We start from the raw sequence: 16,429 nt of genomic DNA, 5'->3' as shown, positions 1-16,429 counted from the left end.
TTACCAAATACGTCCTTTATTGTTTGATCTGCGATATCATGATATTGATATCATGTATGGGATGATACAAATACAATGCATGTGGAGTGGACGATCAATGACTAATCTGAGGAAGCGCATCCTCTGCAACCTATATTATAGATAATGAATATTAGCATTCATTCCAGATGTCAAGCTCCCTTCTGGGAGTGAAAAAATAGAAGGTATGCGAGATCAAGAAGTGGATTGGATACTCACCACAATGAGGACATTCCACCACTGTACCTTTCTTAAGCTGAGCTTTCGGCACACGACATATACAAGTTGACCCTTGGAAATTCATATCTTTCGTTTGTATACACCTGACGCAACATAATTTCTCGTACCCTTGTCTGTGATGACGAGAAGCCACGAGTCAGCTAAATTTTGCAATTAGAAGGCGAAATCAAAGCTGAGAAATCTAAAGCTCAACTCACTTCTTCCACTTTGCTATCAAGCTAATTGACAAAGCAATCAGTCCGTCAGCTAGCTAATTCATACATGATTCAAGCGATTATGTAAAAACGAAGACTTACTTGGCATCCGCATACCCCTGCTTCAACAACCAATCGTACAACTCCCTCGTTATTAATTCTCGCTTGTAATACAGATCATATATATACCTCGATCTGGCATGGGATATTCTCATCACTGGCCTGTATAATTGAATACACTCGAATCAGCTCCTGAGTTAAAGGCCGCCTCTGGACAGTCCAGTTGGACAGTTGAGTTCAGCTCACCATACAGACTCAACCTTCCTCTTCCCTTCATGCGAGTCATTCTCTGCATCCCTCATCTTCTTCTCGTAATCTTCCAGTACATCCCTACAGATGCGAAGAGATGTTAGCTCGTGTTTGTACGGCTACAGAACCAGTATACGCAAACTCACTGTATATCCTCGTATCCCTCTGGAGGTGGCTTCGTCCTCTGTGTCCTTATCTTTGGCATTTTTGGAGTATAGACGAGAGTATTATTGTAAATCTATTGATGAGTCAAGGTAATTGTCTTTTAGAGAGCAATCGCATCAACAACGACCATTATGCAAGTATCCGAAGGTGATGATGATACCCAAGTCGAGCTGGGATAAATTCAAATAAATCGATATCAAAAGAATACGAGTCTGCGTACAGTACCAGGTTCAATTCGCCGCTTTACGTAAACTTCGGACTCATGGACCCAGGTTAATTGCGTAAATAGATGATTTCCGCATGTTTTTCGGTTGTTGTTGTTCATTCTCCTTGGATATATCCTCCATCAATTTACACCTTTCTTCAGCAGCTATATACCCAGAGAAAAAGGACCTATCTGTTTCTCCCATATCAGAGAAGATACTCAGAAAGGGGCAACTTACACGCTCGAAAGGAGTTGAACAGCAAGTACGCTCGATAGAGGATCATCAGAATAACCGCCGACATCCCGCTCGCTCAAATACGGTCATCATGGGGAAGTGGTCCCAGAGGGAGTACGATGATGTGCTGGTGAGAAAAGTGGTCAATCTGTTGTGAGTGGCTGTCCTCTACGGACCGTGTCATACTATCGACTTCCTATCCCGCTCACTATGTTTTACGCTCACCCCGCCCGTGACCGTCCTACCCGCGGTATCACTGAACGAGCTGATGGGAATGATTCATAACATAGCGAGGGATCAATCAAACGTCTGGACAAGAGAACGAGAGATACAAGGACTATTCCTGACAAACGTTTCCGAACGTTTGTCCAACAATTAGACCCAAAGGATATAGTTACACAAAGAGCTTTTGATTCGATTGTCGGAGTGAGCCAGTATGACCTTCACCGATATCACCAGACACTGATCATCGTATTCCTACACCTTGTCAGAACCACTTCTACTCGAGGAGGTCCGATATACCTGTTCGTACCTCCAATCGACTCTCGTCCGCAACTACCTCGATGGGACCGACTGGACTTCCTATACCCGCAGACAGAAGATTACCTATAAGGACTGAACCATCCTTGAGACGATCAACCACGTCATTATCGAATTTACGAAGAGACTTTATCGACGATGAATTTCCAAACGGTATAAATTTCAGTTTGGATCAATTCTCCGGTATCTCACCTCCGCCCATATCTCTCAGCCGAGCTAGAAACCCTCGGCCAATACCTGTTCCTATGACCAGATCTGTCAACGCTAATAACACCAATCACAACATAGGCGAACCTGCCAGTCCGCCAAATGAAGCTAGTAGGCATTGGTTAGAAGAATACACTCAATATACCAATCCTCAACCTAGGTTAGGCTCGCCCAGCAGAAATACTCGATATCCTCGTACGGTCATACGTTCGCCTATACCGCAACCTGAGTTCGACTCGGATGCCACGTCCGTGCCGGACGAGTTCGACACCTTGCTTGATAGACCACAAAGCCCAGAAATGGTCAATATGAATCGGATCATTGGAAGGAGAAGGAGAAGGATCGAGATCGATGGTACTGACAGTGAATCGGAAGCATTCGACTTGGCACGCAATAGGAATAGGAGTAGAAGAAGATTGGAAAATGTGGCGTCAGCAGCATTACGAGAAATCGAGGAGGCACGTACAGGTGATGCACAGTCTCAACCTCGGACCGAAAGCGAAAGACGACTTCGAACGGCAAGTCCTTTACCTTTCAGTATTGACTACGTCTCGCCGCCGCCGATCTCATATTCGCCTACTCTGGGAAACAACGACGTTGATGATTTACGAGGTAGAGATAGAGAAAATAGGAGAAATGGAGTGGTCTTCGATGAAGTTGCTATGCGAACGTTATTCGGGGAGACACCTGCACCTACTATTGAACATATCGATGTGCTCCCTACTTCCGCGGGGAATATGGGAGCTGAGCGAAATCAAACTGCTAGAGAGGGAGATGATGACGAAGAGAGGATAAGAAGGGAACTTGAAGATGATTTGGTTCAAGCTCATTATCGAACTGAACTATTTGGAGATATCGATAGACCACTCCCGGCTTTTGATCCTTTCCATGATTCCTAACGCGACAACTTTCGATCTTTCAGAATGAAACGATCTCCATTTCCATTTCTAAAGCTTTCATTTCGTCGTTTCATTGTTGTATATCAACGTTCATATCCATCAGATACCAAGCTATTTTATATCTGTAGATCAATTGTCTCATTTTGTCCTTTGTATGACGTTCACTCGCTCTTACCCAGCATTCGCCTGATTCACTATCTCTTTACTGCTTATACTCATTGATCTCACATAATATCTGTCCATCTCGTTCCATATTGTGGAAACTTACTCATTGACATTGTATATATAGATTTTCTTCATTTTGTAAGAGAAAACCCTACTGTTGATCAAATCCAAACATATTTGATACGATGTTTCATGAAATTTAATGATATTGTGTGAAACCACGGACGATTCTCAAGCCTGAATTGAATGGATATGCCCGACGATATATCTCTCGCGCATATAGAGCCTTTTGCTTTCGCATGCGAACATATAGCTCATTGATCTTATCTTGTCTTTGATAAATGTTGCTCTTCAGCGTGAGATTTGATTGCACAAATATGAAGAGTCTACTTATCCTGTATATGAACTCTTTCAGCGGATTTCACCAAGCTCGATGCCAGCTTGATAGTAACGCCAAGAGCTCATGACATCGTATATACGTAACATCTACAGAGAATGGTGGGTTTCGGTTTACGATCGCGCAAGTAATCGAAAGTGTCAACGTAATATTGGAGGTGTAGCAGGAACACCTGGTGACACACCGCCACTGTCTTACAAAATGATCGTTTCCCATCCTCTTGACCAGCGCCAAGATCTTTCAGCATGCCTAGATCCTCTTCAAGGGGCTTTCTTGTTCCCCCAAAGCTATGCATTGAGGAGAGTTAAGATATCACTCAATTTCACCTCATATGTGAATCCATCCTCGATTTCGAACAAGGGGTCCGAGAGTATCACAAAGCTTTCGGACTTCGTCATGTCATTACGCTGTGATCGTTCCCGTGGACGTAAAATCGCATTCATCTAATGTCAGGTAAAACGACAAACATGACCATAGCTCGGTTTGATATTATACCGACATCACGCCAAAACAAACTTCACAGTGTGGTCGACATGCAGATCAATTATGTGTGATACTTCACCAAGCTGCATGCGGAAGCTTGTAAGCATTCATCATGGCCGGCTCATTTGTAGAGGAATGAACCAGTATGTCCTCCTGCGACCAAGCTCACCTCTACCACCACAATTGTACACACTGGTTCAGTATTCGAAATTGACATTTCCCTACGAGAAAGACTGTTAAACTCCAGACCGATAATTCTCCTAGGAAGTTTGTTGTATCCTGGAGCCTAGATGCCCTCGCTCACGCAGTAGACATACTCGTTAATCTAATCCTGCTTATACTGCGCTTTCAACGAACCGAATTGTGATTGTGACTATGATCCGTGATTAGTGATCTGTAATCTTTGACTGGTGGCGGCGTTTAGCACCCCCTCATCCGTCCCTTCAGGAAAGATACTGGGACCCTACTCTACAACGGTAGCTTGACTTTAGTGAACTTCGAGCCGAGCCGATGCCGATTATCTGTCCATGCGATCAGACGACATCACCAGCTGCAATCATCTGTGTCTCGTAGAGATAGAAAGCAAGTAGACGGATTGACCCAATATGAGTGATGATTTGAATCGTGAACGTACCAGGTACAGCAAGATATCGTCGTACACAGTAAATTAAAAGAATTAGGTACAGTACATACAAACCTGGTCCAGACTTGTAAAGAAAAAAACATTCTCCCTCTCCATGTAAAGTCCGTGCAGGAGATGTATTGACGGTTAAGGAATCCTTCGACGCCTTTCCCTCCCAAACGTAAGTGGATCCTCTTGATTCAGGGTCACGTAGAAGGGAAAATGTCTCACAGACTTGGAGCTTCCATTTACTCGGTCAAGTTGTTGCATTGAGACTCTAGATAGATTGCCAAGTGAATGAAAGCTTTTCAGATGCAGCTGACCAGCTGACGTGAAGTGAAGTCCGGTCATAAGTCGTCCTATTTTCTTTTACTTACGTCTTACTGAGACCGTCATCACGAGTCGTCTTCGCGCTCCGCACATTAGAACAACAATCTGTTCAAGTTGGGGCTTTGTCCCCTTCTCGTCATTTCAATTTGTTAAGCATGTATATCCAAGGCGTTCGGTGGCGTCGTCATCTCCTGTGTATCTCCCGCATCCTTGTGATAAATGATATGTAGCGGTGGAGAGAGAACGGGCTCCATGAGATATATTCGCACGAAGAGAGAGAGACGATAAGTAGATATATGACAGAGTGGAAAAGATAAAGGCACGGCGCTAATTGGGATGGGAATTAGAGGGTTGGAGTGAGACTAGATGACTATAGACAACTAGAGCGACTACGATGACTAGGACAACCCGGATCAGCCAGTAACCGATGGGTCCTCCTCTCTGTCAGTGCGCTCGTGTTGTAATCTCCTTCATCTGGCTCCTCTCTTTGTCTCTCTTGTTTTGACCAGGAGACTCTTTATCAGAGAGCAGTAAGTAGATGCAGCACATATGGGCTCATTTGCACTTGGTATCTCGTCATTTCTCATTCATGCATGATTCGGACTGAACGGGATAACATCAAGACATAAGATAATTTAACCTTCCTCTCTTTGTTTTTCCTTCCGTCGATCTTCACCTTATCTTCATTTGTAACGAGTCGTCATTCATCGTTTTTTACACCATCAGTATAAGTATAAATCAATCGAACAAACAAACAGACTTATCTCAACTTCGCTCCAAACTCAAAACCTTCCATTCATTTCACTTCCACTTCACTCTAGTTCTTTTTGCTCAAAACCACGTTATCTCGCTCAACGAGCTACAGTACAGCACAAGAAGATAAAATACCTCCCTTCACCTAGCAAGGTCCAAAGCAACTAGCAAGGCAATTTGGATCTTCGCCAAATCGCAACGAGCTTCGCATCATCATCATCATCATCATCATCATCATCATCATCATCATCATCATTATCACCATCATCGTCAGCCTCATTTCATCGTTATCATATATAGCATCATCGATTTCGTAAATCATTTCCACACACATACGTACACCTACTCATAGCAAATCACTCTAACAGCGGCATTACTCGGTTCCTGTGTGGACCCCCGACCTATCAAGATAGCGTGGGAAATTCCCTGTTTTAAAAAGAAAGAGAGAAAAAAGGCTCCGGAACCAAGTGCGAGATATAACATACACCGGTACGTAACCTCTTCACGCTCTTCCTTCTCTCGTTATTTTTCAGCCCGTCTCCGCATCACGTGAACACAGCCGTTTCTTTCGAGATGTCCTTTCTCTGTTTTGGATATTTGAGTGTTTTTACGAATAATTTTTGTCTTTTGGCTGTACATGAAATGGTATGACATGACGAAAAGCAGAGGGGGAGGGCTTTAAATTCGTGATTCGCGGGGATTACCCTTACAAACAAGGTTAGATGGTTCCAGGTGGAGAAAAGTCGAGACTGAAGCTAGGTCCAGCCTAAATCCTGGCATAACTCTTGTCATCTTGCCGAATGAACTGGACTGTTTTGATGACTTCTATATGATTTTTATGGTTTTGTCTTTAACTGTAGGAACCGAAGACCCTCCGCCGGTTACGTTGATTCCTGCCCTTCTTTAACGTATTTTATGTTCCTTTATTTCTCATCTTCAGCTTCACCAACGTTTACCATTTTGGAGATTACTTGATTCCTCATGATAGTGGTGGTATCGCAAAGCTTGAATTCCGATCTAGAGATTCCAGCGAATCGAGATTTAATCGTATTACGAGAAATTCACCTATCACAAGGATACCTCTTTAATTATTGTTGACGTCAGCGTCAGCTGGGTAAAGAAAGAGGCATTGACACTTTAACCGATTATTGGGTCTATTTATTCGTAAAGACCCAAAAGACAAGGTTATTTATACAAAAGCGTGTTTTAGTATTGTGCTCGCTTGCGTTCTTACACCAAATCCCCACCATCCCCGTTCGCGTTATATATGTTTTGTCATACTGCATAATATCCTTCTTGTGCTTATCTCTCTCTCTCCTCATCTCTCAAATACATAAACAGCTGATTGAAATGATCCTTTTTTCGTTTTCGTTTTCAATTGAAATTTTCAGAACGCCATACGCCTACATTTCTGTCAGAAAGTCAGAAATCTTTAACAACCTTAATTCGCACCCTTTCGACCGTTTATACGACTCTCACTCTTGGATCAGCACGAGGATCAAAACCAAACGGGATTTTTCTGTGTAAAGACACTTCAAGGTTTTCGTTGGTTCCAAGAAGAAAATACAGTGAACGTCGCACTACGTCCATCCAACCAACCGTCGGACACATCGAACCTTCTTTCTTTGTTCATAACCTGTCGATCCGGCCTTTACGATAAAGAAGATTGAAAAATTTCCTTCCCCGCCTTTTTCCATCTTTGTCTATAACTTGCTTAACAACATATATTCATTCATTTGTTCAATTAATTGTTCGTCCAGCGGGGTATATAGTTGTAGAATTTTCCATTGCAAGCTGGAAGCGGGGCAATCTATCAAGATTCGACTCGTATCCCACACCGCTCTTAGCTTAAGGTCAAGATCAAGCTTGACTTCGTCTGTTCTCTACCTCCCGAGTTAAAACGGTCAACATTCAACACTCGACTTAAACGATAACAGCCAAGAACCTTGACATATCTGAGACGAAACGACCAAGACCAAGATTAAACTTGAAGCGTATCTATCGACATACGTCCGTAATTGGTAAGTACCTATTCTCCACCTTCTTCGCCGCTTGATTTACCCTCCAGACGAGGCGTATCTTTATTGGATTCGCTACATACCACATCTCTTTTTTGCTTTGCGCATTCTTGCCACCACCATCACCGTCTCGATCGTCATCATTCGTCCCAGACTTCCTTTGATTCTGCATCTATGCGGGACGGATTCAATTCGTCCTTTCGGTTGGAGATGATCTTTCCTTTCTTTCCTCTATTAAACATCCTTTGTCCTCGGCTCTTCCATCTCTCACTTTGTGAAGTCAAGGATGGACCCAAGTCATAACGCGGATCGCGGAAAGGACTCGTACATCCTCATGTAACGGGACATACGTACTCCTCGTCATCGGCCAGAAACATCTTGTTCACTTTTCCTTGATCGCCTTTTGATTATGCCGATGCCAGACCTTCGAGAAGAAAGAAGAACAGGGATGAAAGGAGTTACTCAAGTGGTATTTCCGGGGAGAAAGTGAGGATGAATTGCTTGTTCTGCCAACTGCTTTGTTCTGCTCTCATGAAGGACATAGTCATGTCTTGGAAGATGGGAATGAAAGGGGTTCAACTCCTCTTTACTTTATCGTTCATTCTTATCCCTCGCTTTGACCTTTGGGGTTAATCATTGTTGATTACCTTATTCATTCTTACATCGTCTCTGCTCAGTCCTCCCACCTTCATATTGTGTATTCAACCAATTGTACATAGCAGCTATCGCATACTGATCTCTGTAATTATCTTACTAAGACGGAACCTCAAATTTCATCGATACCAACGTATCCCACACAGAGGTCATCCAGCCAAATACCATCAAAAGAGGTGAGCTCAATTGTCCATCGCAACAGATTGACTTTGATAGCTGACTTTTTGTTTGGGAACAGATTGATTCGCCTGTGCAAAACTCAGTGTGTATTCTGGAGTTCCGCTTAGCTCGATTGTGAAAAAATGTAAGTTTAACATTTTTACCTGTTCTTACAAGAAATTGCAACTCCTTTCGATCAGGAGCTCTCCATGTTAACATCGTATCGTTGCCGCTACTCTATGAGTTGTTGGTGTTGTCGGGCCGTTATCGTTCCCTGGATTCATCATTTTGTTTTTGGCTGCTTTATCTTTTTCGACCTGATCATCTTCTTGGAGACCTGTCACAAACCTTCCCATCACCCCCATGTTGTTGTGTCTGGCCTTTTTCTCTTCGCAACACACACACACATACCCCTAAATGATCCTTGATGAGCGCGATGTGCCGTCTTGGGTTTTTCCCTCAGAAAGGGTCCGGAAGTCGATCTATGTGGTACTGATTGATCGATTGTCAGATTGATTGGATTTGATCTCCGCTTTGATTCAACTCGGATCACTGCTCTCTGTCGTGTAGATCTTGTCCTTTGCCGAGTTTTAGTCGTGTAATTCTTTTGTCACTTTTGATGATTTGATCATCAAATTCAGCTTTGGTACTGCGGTAGTCTGTCCATCTCTTGTTTTGCTTTGAAAGGTACCTTGATACCACAGACTCTCACTTGCTCTTACCCATTCGCATGGTCCGTTCCGTGACTAGTCCACTAGCCCTTTTCTTGGTGCGTCCGTGCCATGATTTTTTTGTGTTTTTCACCATCACCATCAGTGGTTACCCTACCTTGACAACATCACATCGGTACATTGCTATCGTATCCCTTAACTTCCTCCATCACCGCTACCATCATTTTTCTCCTCATGCGTCGTATATCTGTTTTTTCGTCCTTATGCCTTGGATGAACTTATAAACATAACATGATATCGCGTATCTCGATGATTGACTTTCATCACCCTTTCATACATTAATGTTAACAACTCGTGATTGATTCTTCTTTTTGACATTTTCACCTGATTCACCACTTTCAACAACAAGCTTATAGTGTTTATTTGTTGGGGCGTAATCGTAACAATCTGAATTTACCTCCTCCGTATGTCGGACTCATAGTGGCATTGTCACTCAATACTTCCTTCCTTGCTTCCTTCCGCATGTCTTGTTCACCTCGCTTGTGTCTGTCTGTATTGTTAAATACGCAGTTAATTTCGTGTGCTGACTCGGATAAATCTGTACTTCACAGCCCTTCGCTTCGCAATATCCGTCTTCCAGACAGACGTACGACGACAATAGCAACACCGGCAACGGCATTCTCTTGCGTCAGCATAACTGGCATATAGACGCCACGCCGTCTCCGACTACCACATCCGCAAAAGTATCATCATCATCGGGGAAGATCACTGAACCACAGTCAAACGATCTGTGTGCTTGAACTCCGCCCGATAAATCCATCGATACGGACGGTACCTGATTATCATTCTTTTTGTATACAAACGGAAGACGATCAACCTGACAGGTGAAATTGTCGGTGTTCCTTGCTTGGGTGAGTCTTCAAATGCTTGCTCCGTAGTCCGTAGAAACAGGTACCGATTTAGAGAGTTCTTCTGGAATTGGGATTCGGACAAGTTTATCCTCAGAGAGTCTGAAAACAGATTTGGATTTTACTCATTTCATTCCATGCTTTTCCTGAAAGTTGACATATGATCTGATCGTCTTACCAAATATCCATTAGGTCAAAATATATCCTGCTCCCCGAATCCTTGTTTTCCGGAGAGATCAGATCTATCGTACGCATACAAAGACATAAGAATAAAAATTTTCTGCACATTAGAAGATCATTGAAGATCCCGAACGTACGTACGGATTAACACGGAAGAATAGAAAGGAAAGTGGAAGAGACAGAGAAAAGAGAGAAAAAGACCGATTCCAAAGGGTGAGTAAGGTGTGGCTCTCGAGATCGTGGTCGGTTTCTTATTGTCTTTTCTCTTTGTCTTCCGTTGAGTGATCGAGCTCTTTTTCTTCTCTTTTCCTTTTCCTCTCTAAAAGGTTGACTAGTGGCGATGGGGTATTCCATATTGAGATTTTTTCGTTGGGATTTCCAAGGGAGTCTTTCTTCCCTCATTTTAATTATTATCCCAAGCAGGTTGTTTCATTTTTCCTTGGTTTCCCCTGGCCATATCGGTTCCTCTACCGTAATCACCCAAGATATTTATCCTCACCTCGTCTGAGCACTGCGATAAAGTGCAGCCCGTTATTCCGTCCTCGCTTGACTCGATGTCCGCCAGGGTGCTCGGTAGGTGTGGAGAGAAACTCAAAATCTTATATGATGTTTAACTCCGATATCCCTGATTTCGATATATCCATTCGTTGTTGTTACCGTCATTCTTAACGTAATCCAATCGCATATCGTATCTCTTTACTCTCCTTGCTCATCACCATTCTATCACCGCCATCACCACTTGACCTCTCCTTTCCGTCTTTCATCATACATACACTCGCTCTCCATCACCCTATCTATCACCTCCCTATCTCTTCCGCTTGCACCCCATCAGATCTCACTCGCACCCATTACCCACAATCTTCACGGTAGTCTCCGTGATACCGTTTCTGGCGGCCGAGGAATCCGGCTCTTGTCGATCGTGCTGTATATCCCACTCTCGCATCGTCAAGTATCCATCTTACATTCCATACTGCTTTGATCACTTCTCTCCTTTCCCGACGTCTGCTCCCATCCAGTGTACAGACAGATCTGGCCGGGTATAGACGGACGGAGGAGGATCAGCATTCCTACCTTTCCCTCTCCATCGAAACTCATTCACGTTCACATCTCATTTCCCCTTGTTGTTGTCGTTACCGTCCGAAGGCATACACGCCCTTACGAAAAGTTCGCCAACGATTTGACTTGGAATCTCGTAGTTGAATCAGCATTGGAATCCCGATCAAGGAATGAGTGTGTAATCATTGAATTTATCCGCCATTTCTACCCTCATCTTAAACACGTTGGATCGAACTTTCTCATCGAGCTGTCCTCCTATCTCTTTGACAATTGTTTAATCTCGCAGCCTGTGAAGATTTTCATCACGTTGCCTATCATTCTTCTGTTTTCTGTTGTATAAGTAGTATCGCAACGAGCACTGGCTGACTTTGGTTGTCTTTTTCAATTTGCTCTTTCTCCTTTTCCCATCATCTGCGATACCCCAATATCCATATTGATAACGATTACCCACGTCGGACTGGCTATTTACGACCCCACAATCGAACATCGGCGAATTTATTGTTTCCCGCATCGATCAATCAATTACATCACACCCCTTATCAACACGCCTTCATCCCTCTTGCCATCTATGTTCACATCCACAGACCACTCTCCCAACATGGCAGCCCCGTCATCACCCCCACCGCCCAATTTGGATCCGCCTTTCAGAGGGTATATCGAGACCACCTTCGATGCTTTGCTGGTATTCGAAGCTGCTCGAAGGGGTATGATACCCCGAGTGACTAGAAGATTGATCGAGAGAGAACGAGGCATGGTGCAATCAGGAGCTGTGTTCGTATTTGATGAGCATGAGAGTGGGATCAAAAGATGGACAGATGGCTTAGTATGGAGTCCTAGTAGAATATTAGGTAATTTCTTGGTGAGTCATGCGATCCTTCGTCTGACGCGACCTTTTCCATTGATCTGCAATCTTGATCTGATCATGTCTTTTTTTTGGAAACACGATCGCTGATCTACTCTTCACCGTCCTTTAGGTCTACCGAGAGACAGATAAGCGATCTCCCGGTACACCTACGAAGACCTCATCCACCTCACCACCTGAGACCTCCCCTAGCGCTAGCACTCCCCTCGGACGACCTGGTACAGCCATGCTAGGTATGTCGGGATTTGACTCACCAACCGGTCCGGGTCATATGCAACCTAGCGTCATGGATGCGCCATCTTCATCGATGCATGGTATGACAGAACCTCCTCCGCTTGGTCAAGGAGCTCTCGCTCGACCTCGAAGTGCTAGTGAAGGCGGAGGTGCAATGGACAGACAAAGGGAGAGGCAATTGGTAGGAAGTTTGACCAACAGCTATAAATTCAAAGAAGGTGGTCTGGTCAAGAAGGTGAGTTGATTTCGACCCCTTTGCTTAGCCTAATCTGACCTTTCGTGCAGACCATGTCCGTCTCGGTGAACGGCTTCGATCAACATATGGTGTCCTACTACTCGGTACAAGATGTACTTGCCGGTAAACTCAGAGCACCATCAACCATTCCTGAGCTCTCCTCCCTCGAAATCAGCCAAGAATACCTCAACAAGCAGAATTTCCGATTCCCACCCATGATTGAGCGTGGTCCAGATGGTATCAACAGGTACAGGTGAGTTGTTGTTCCATCATCACGTTTGTCATCCACTCATGTATTTGTGTTGCAGAGGCGAAGCGGAAGAACCGCAATCACCCACCTCTCCCAACAGTCAATTCTCGTTTCAGTCCTTTCCGCCATCATCCTCAAGTGGAGAATACTATGATGGAGGATATTCGCAGATGACATCTCATGCGCCTCGAGTTGGATCACCCAGGAATCGATCAGTGACTGTTCCCATGCCAGTCCCGTTACCCCCACATGCCCAATCAATGGCCGGGTCGTATGTTGGACCAAACAGCCGTGGATCTACTTTTTATGAATCGCCAACCGTAGGAGCAATGCACTATGCTCCGTCGCTCGCTCGTCAAAGCTCAAGCAGCTCAATTCATTCATCAGCCTCAGGAGCTATAAGGCCTTCAAGCTCGAGTAGGAGATATGATCCTTACGGCCCGGGACCTGGTTCCGCTACTTCACCGAGATCATCTGGGGGAATGCAATATCAGCCCAACTTACCTCATCGTCGACAATCACAGCCCATTCCACCCGAAAACCTTTATTCGCAATCCAATAGCGCATCATACGATGTCAAACCGAACCCATACAATTACCATCCACCTTCAACTGCTCCATCTACTTTCTCGGCTTTTTATCCACCTGACGGTGCACCTGAACCTGGTCATACGCATGGTGGTCATTCCCACCATCAACATTCATCGCATATACAATCATCTGTGACTTCGCCTACCACCACGACCTTTGCCCATACGCCCGCACACGCCTATGCTGCATGGCAGTCTGTACCTCACCAACCAGCGGGTGTACCACCCAGTTCCAGTGGCTCCGACTCTACTTCTAGATTGTTACCTACCATCAATAGCCGAACGGATTTCGGTAATCCACCTTCGTCAGCTGGGTCGGGATCCACGTCAGGTGGGAGCAGGATAACGTCCGGTCAACAACCTTCACCATTACAATCTTCTCAGACTGCCGGAGGGGCGGATTCATGGGTGACCACCAACCCAAATGTCAATGTCAACGATAACTCTTCGACTCACTCTAATGTGTGGTCGGAAGGTGCCGCCAACCAACCTGGTGGTCATGATGGCGGTGGCGGACCGAACCAACCGTATATTCAACCGTTGCACCATCAGCATGATGATTGGACGAGATCCAATGCGGGTGCGATTGTATAAGGGAGAGGCCTCTGTGTAGAATATAACATGTTGTCGAAGAAGAGGATGGTTCTTGAATGAAACGTTGTATCTTATCTTTCTTTCCAGATCAATTTGAGGATGTCATTCGAAGAAGGGAAAGGAAAAGCGGATGTCATCTGGTTACTTGGTTATCGTTGTTTGTTTGGTGTCAGGAAAGAAATAATTTTGGGGCCGTTCATCTCATGGCATTTCGTTTCGATTCTTTTCCCTTATGATCGGTCATACACACACATATATCTGAAATCAATCAATTTGTGTAGCTTTATTTTTTTGGTTATTCATTTGAAATGATTTATATATATTTCCATGCTCTTCAAGTCAACAAAGAAGAAAGAGCATCACCAATAGCAATAGCAATAGCAAGAAGAGATGAAGAGAAAGAGGAAATAAACATATTTGTACATGTATGAAAATCAACGAAGATGAGATGAATATAATTGATTTTGTCAAATGACAAATGACGAATGCCAGGAACGAGGAGAGCATCGATCTCCATCAATCGATCCCTCAATCAATCAATCAAGATACACATATGCATGCACATGATCCGGCCGGGTATCTTGGTATCTTGCTCTTTGGTGCGTGCGTGTGGGTCTGTGCATGTCATGTTGATGGATCATCATGGTCTGGGTCTGGTCTGGAAATGCAAAGGGAAGGACAGTGCACAGCTTTTGATCTTTGATCTCTCTTTGATGGATGATGTGTGTGCTGTTTTGGTTCCTTTGGATGAAGAGGTCCAAGCGCATCTTACCCGGATCGAGCGTGGAAAGTTAACCAGTTGTCCGAATTTTATCCTGTTTTTTGTTTTTTTGATTCAGTCGGATTCACAATCACCTCTCCTTTTTTCTTTGTCTACCAACAACAGTCATCTACCCTACCTACATCTACGTCTGACCAGTCCATCATACACTTCATGACTATATAGCAAGACATACATCGGACAACATCAAGTCGGTACAATGACAAACATGTCGAGATACCTCCTCCTTCTCTCTCTAGCCATCTCCTCAGGTAACTTTTTCCTCTCCTCTCCTCTCCTTTTGCATTTCGTTGAGCTTGAGCTAATTTGATATATCAGTCTTATCCCAGAAATCATCTTCTTCCGAATCACTACTCACAATCCAAACTTCACCTCCCACTCCTATATCATCCTCTTCCGCACCTCAATCAAGCGGCAGCAATGGCATCAGCGGTAGTACAAGTATAGTGGAAACCGCCTCAGCTGCTTCTCCCAATCCCAGTTCCAGTTCCAGTTCTTCCACAAGTAGCTTTCCAGGGAATTGCTCCGGAGAATGTCAAGATATATCAAGTGCTTTAGCTGTGAGTTAGTACAACAGTGCAGTACAGCATCAAGGCATACGTGATGTTGTTTATATCTCGATCCAAGCTGATTGGTATTCCTTTTTCCTACATAGTCTTGCGGTGCAGGAGATTCATTAAATACAACTTGTCTATGTACTCCCCTGGTAGAAGCCAATTACGTTACCTGTCTTCAATGTGGATTGAGTCTGAATCCCAGTGAAGATGAAAGCGTCGTCTATCAAGGTATATTGGATTGTAAGTTGTGATCTCACTCTCATTTCCCCTTTGGTCATTTTGCATTTTACGCTGATGTATTCACCTTTTCACCTCCTAGCATACATAAATCAATGTGCATCAGCACCTTTATCTCCCATTTCATTACCCAACGTGACTATCACACTACCATCTTCAGCATCTTCATCCACATCATCCGGCTCGACTTCGGGTACGGGTTCAATCTCAGGTTCAGGATCAATCTCTACTTCCATCTCGAGTTCTACCTCCCTGTCTGATACGTTGACATATCCCTCTTCGTCTATATCTAGAGGTCCTATTACTTCGACCATCGCTGCTTCTGCTTCGAGCACACCCAGCTCATCCAGTACGACTGGTTCTGGGAACTCCGGCTCATCAAGAAAGGTAGATAATGGATTCACGTCGATTGGTCTGGCTGGGGTTGTCGGTGTAGTCATTGCTGCTGCTGCTATCTGAATGAACACTGAGCGAGAATTACAAGATTTAAATGTTCCATGTTGCTTAGGAAGTTATTTACTTTATAATCTCAAAATTTCTTGAATTCCATAATGAAAAATGAATAATCAATGTATTTATAATAATCATCGAGGTCATCATTCGTTGTATGTGCAAATATTTATAATTGCATAGTCGGAGTCATAGCAGAGTCCGAATTGACATCATCCTCTTTCTCCAACT

General features: G+C 44.1%; 4 protein-coding genes across 4 annotated transcripts; 3 read left to right on the top strand and 1 right to left on the bottom strand.

The window, feature by feature from the left end:
• Nucleotides 1-101: 101 nt before the first annotated feature.
• I203_105883 (uncharacterized protein) lies at nt 102-966 on the bottom strand (the record flags this gene model as incomplete). Its single annotated transcript, XM_019145033.1, has 6 exons — nt 102-130; nt 238-371; nt 456-476; nt 555-674; nt 759-842; nt 908-966. The coding sequence occupies 6 exons, from the start codon at nt 964-966 to the stop codon at nt 102-104; spliced, it is 447 nt and encodes a 148-aa protein (XP_019006368.1).
• Nucleotides 967-1,457: 491 nt separating this feature from the next.
• I203_105882 (uncharacterized protein) lies at nt 1,458-3,012 on the top strand (the record flags this gene model as incomplete). Its single annotated transcript, XM_019145032.1, has 3 exons — nt 1,458-1,519; nt 1,657-1,792; nt 1,858-3,012. The coding sequence occupies 3 exons, from the start codon at nt 1,458-1,460 to the stop codon at nt 3,010-3,012; spliced, it is 1,353 nt and encodes a 450-aa protein (XP_019006367.1).
• Nucleotides 3,013-12,006: 8,994 nt separating this feature from the next.
• On the top strand, nt 12,007-14,173 carry I203_105881 (uncharacterized protein; the record flags this gene model as incomplete). Its single annotated transcript, XM_065517857.1, has 4 exons — nt 12,007-12,267; nt 12,383-12,739; nt 12,790-12,992; nt 13,048-14,173. The coding sequence occupies 4 exons, from the start codon at nt 12,007-12,009 to the stop codon at nt 14,171-14,173; spliced, it is 1,947 nt and encodes a 648-aa protein (XP_065373161.1).
• A 989-nt stretch (nt 14,174-15,162) lies between these two features.
• Nucleotides 15,163-16,207, top strand: I203_105880 (uncharacterized protein; the record flags this gene model as incomplete). Its single annotated transcript, XM_019145030.1, has 4 exons — nt 15,163-15,205; nt 15,273-15,514; nt 15,610-15,751; nt 15,831-16,207. 4 exons carry the CDS (start codon nt 15,163-15,165, stop codon nt 16,205-16,207), a joined length of 804 nt encoding a protein of 267 aa, XP_019006365.1.
• Nucleotides 16,208-16,429: the final 222 nt, after the last annotated feature.

Source organism: Kwoniella mangroviensis (genome assembly GCF_000507465.2).
Source record: "Kwoniella mangroviensis CBS 8507 chromosome 1 map unlocalized Ctg02, whole genome shotgun sequence".
NCBI classification, from domain to species: domain Eukaryota; kingdom Fungi; phylum Basidiomycota; class Tremellomycetes; order Tremellales; family Cryptococcaceae; genus Kwoniella; species Kwoniella mangrovensis.
This window is presented reverse-complemented; position numbering and strand designations above follow the sequence as displayed.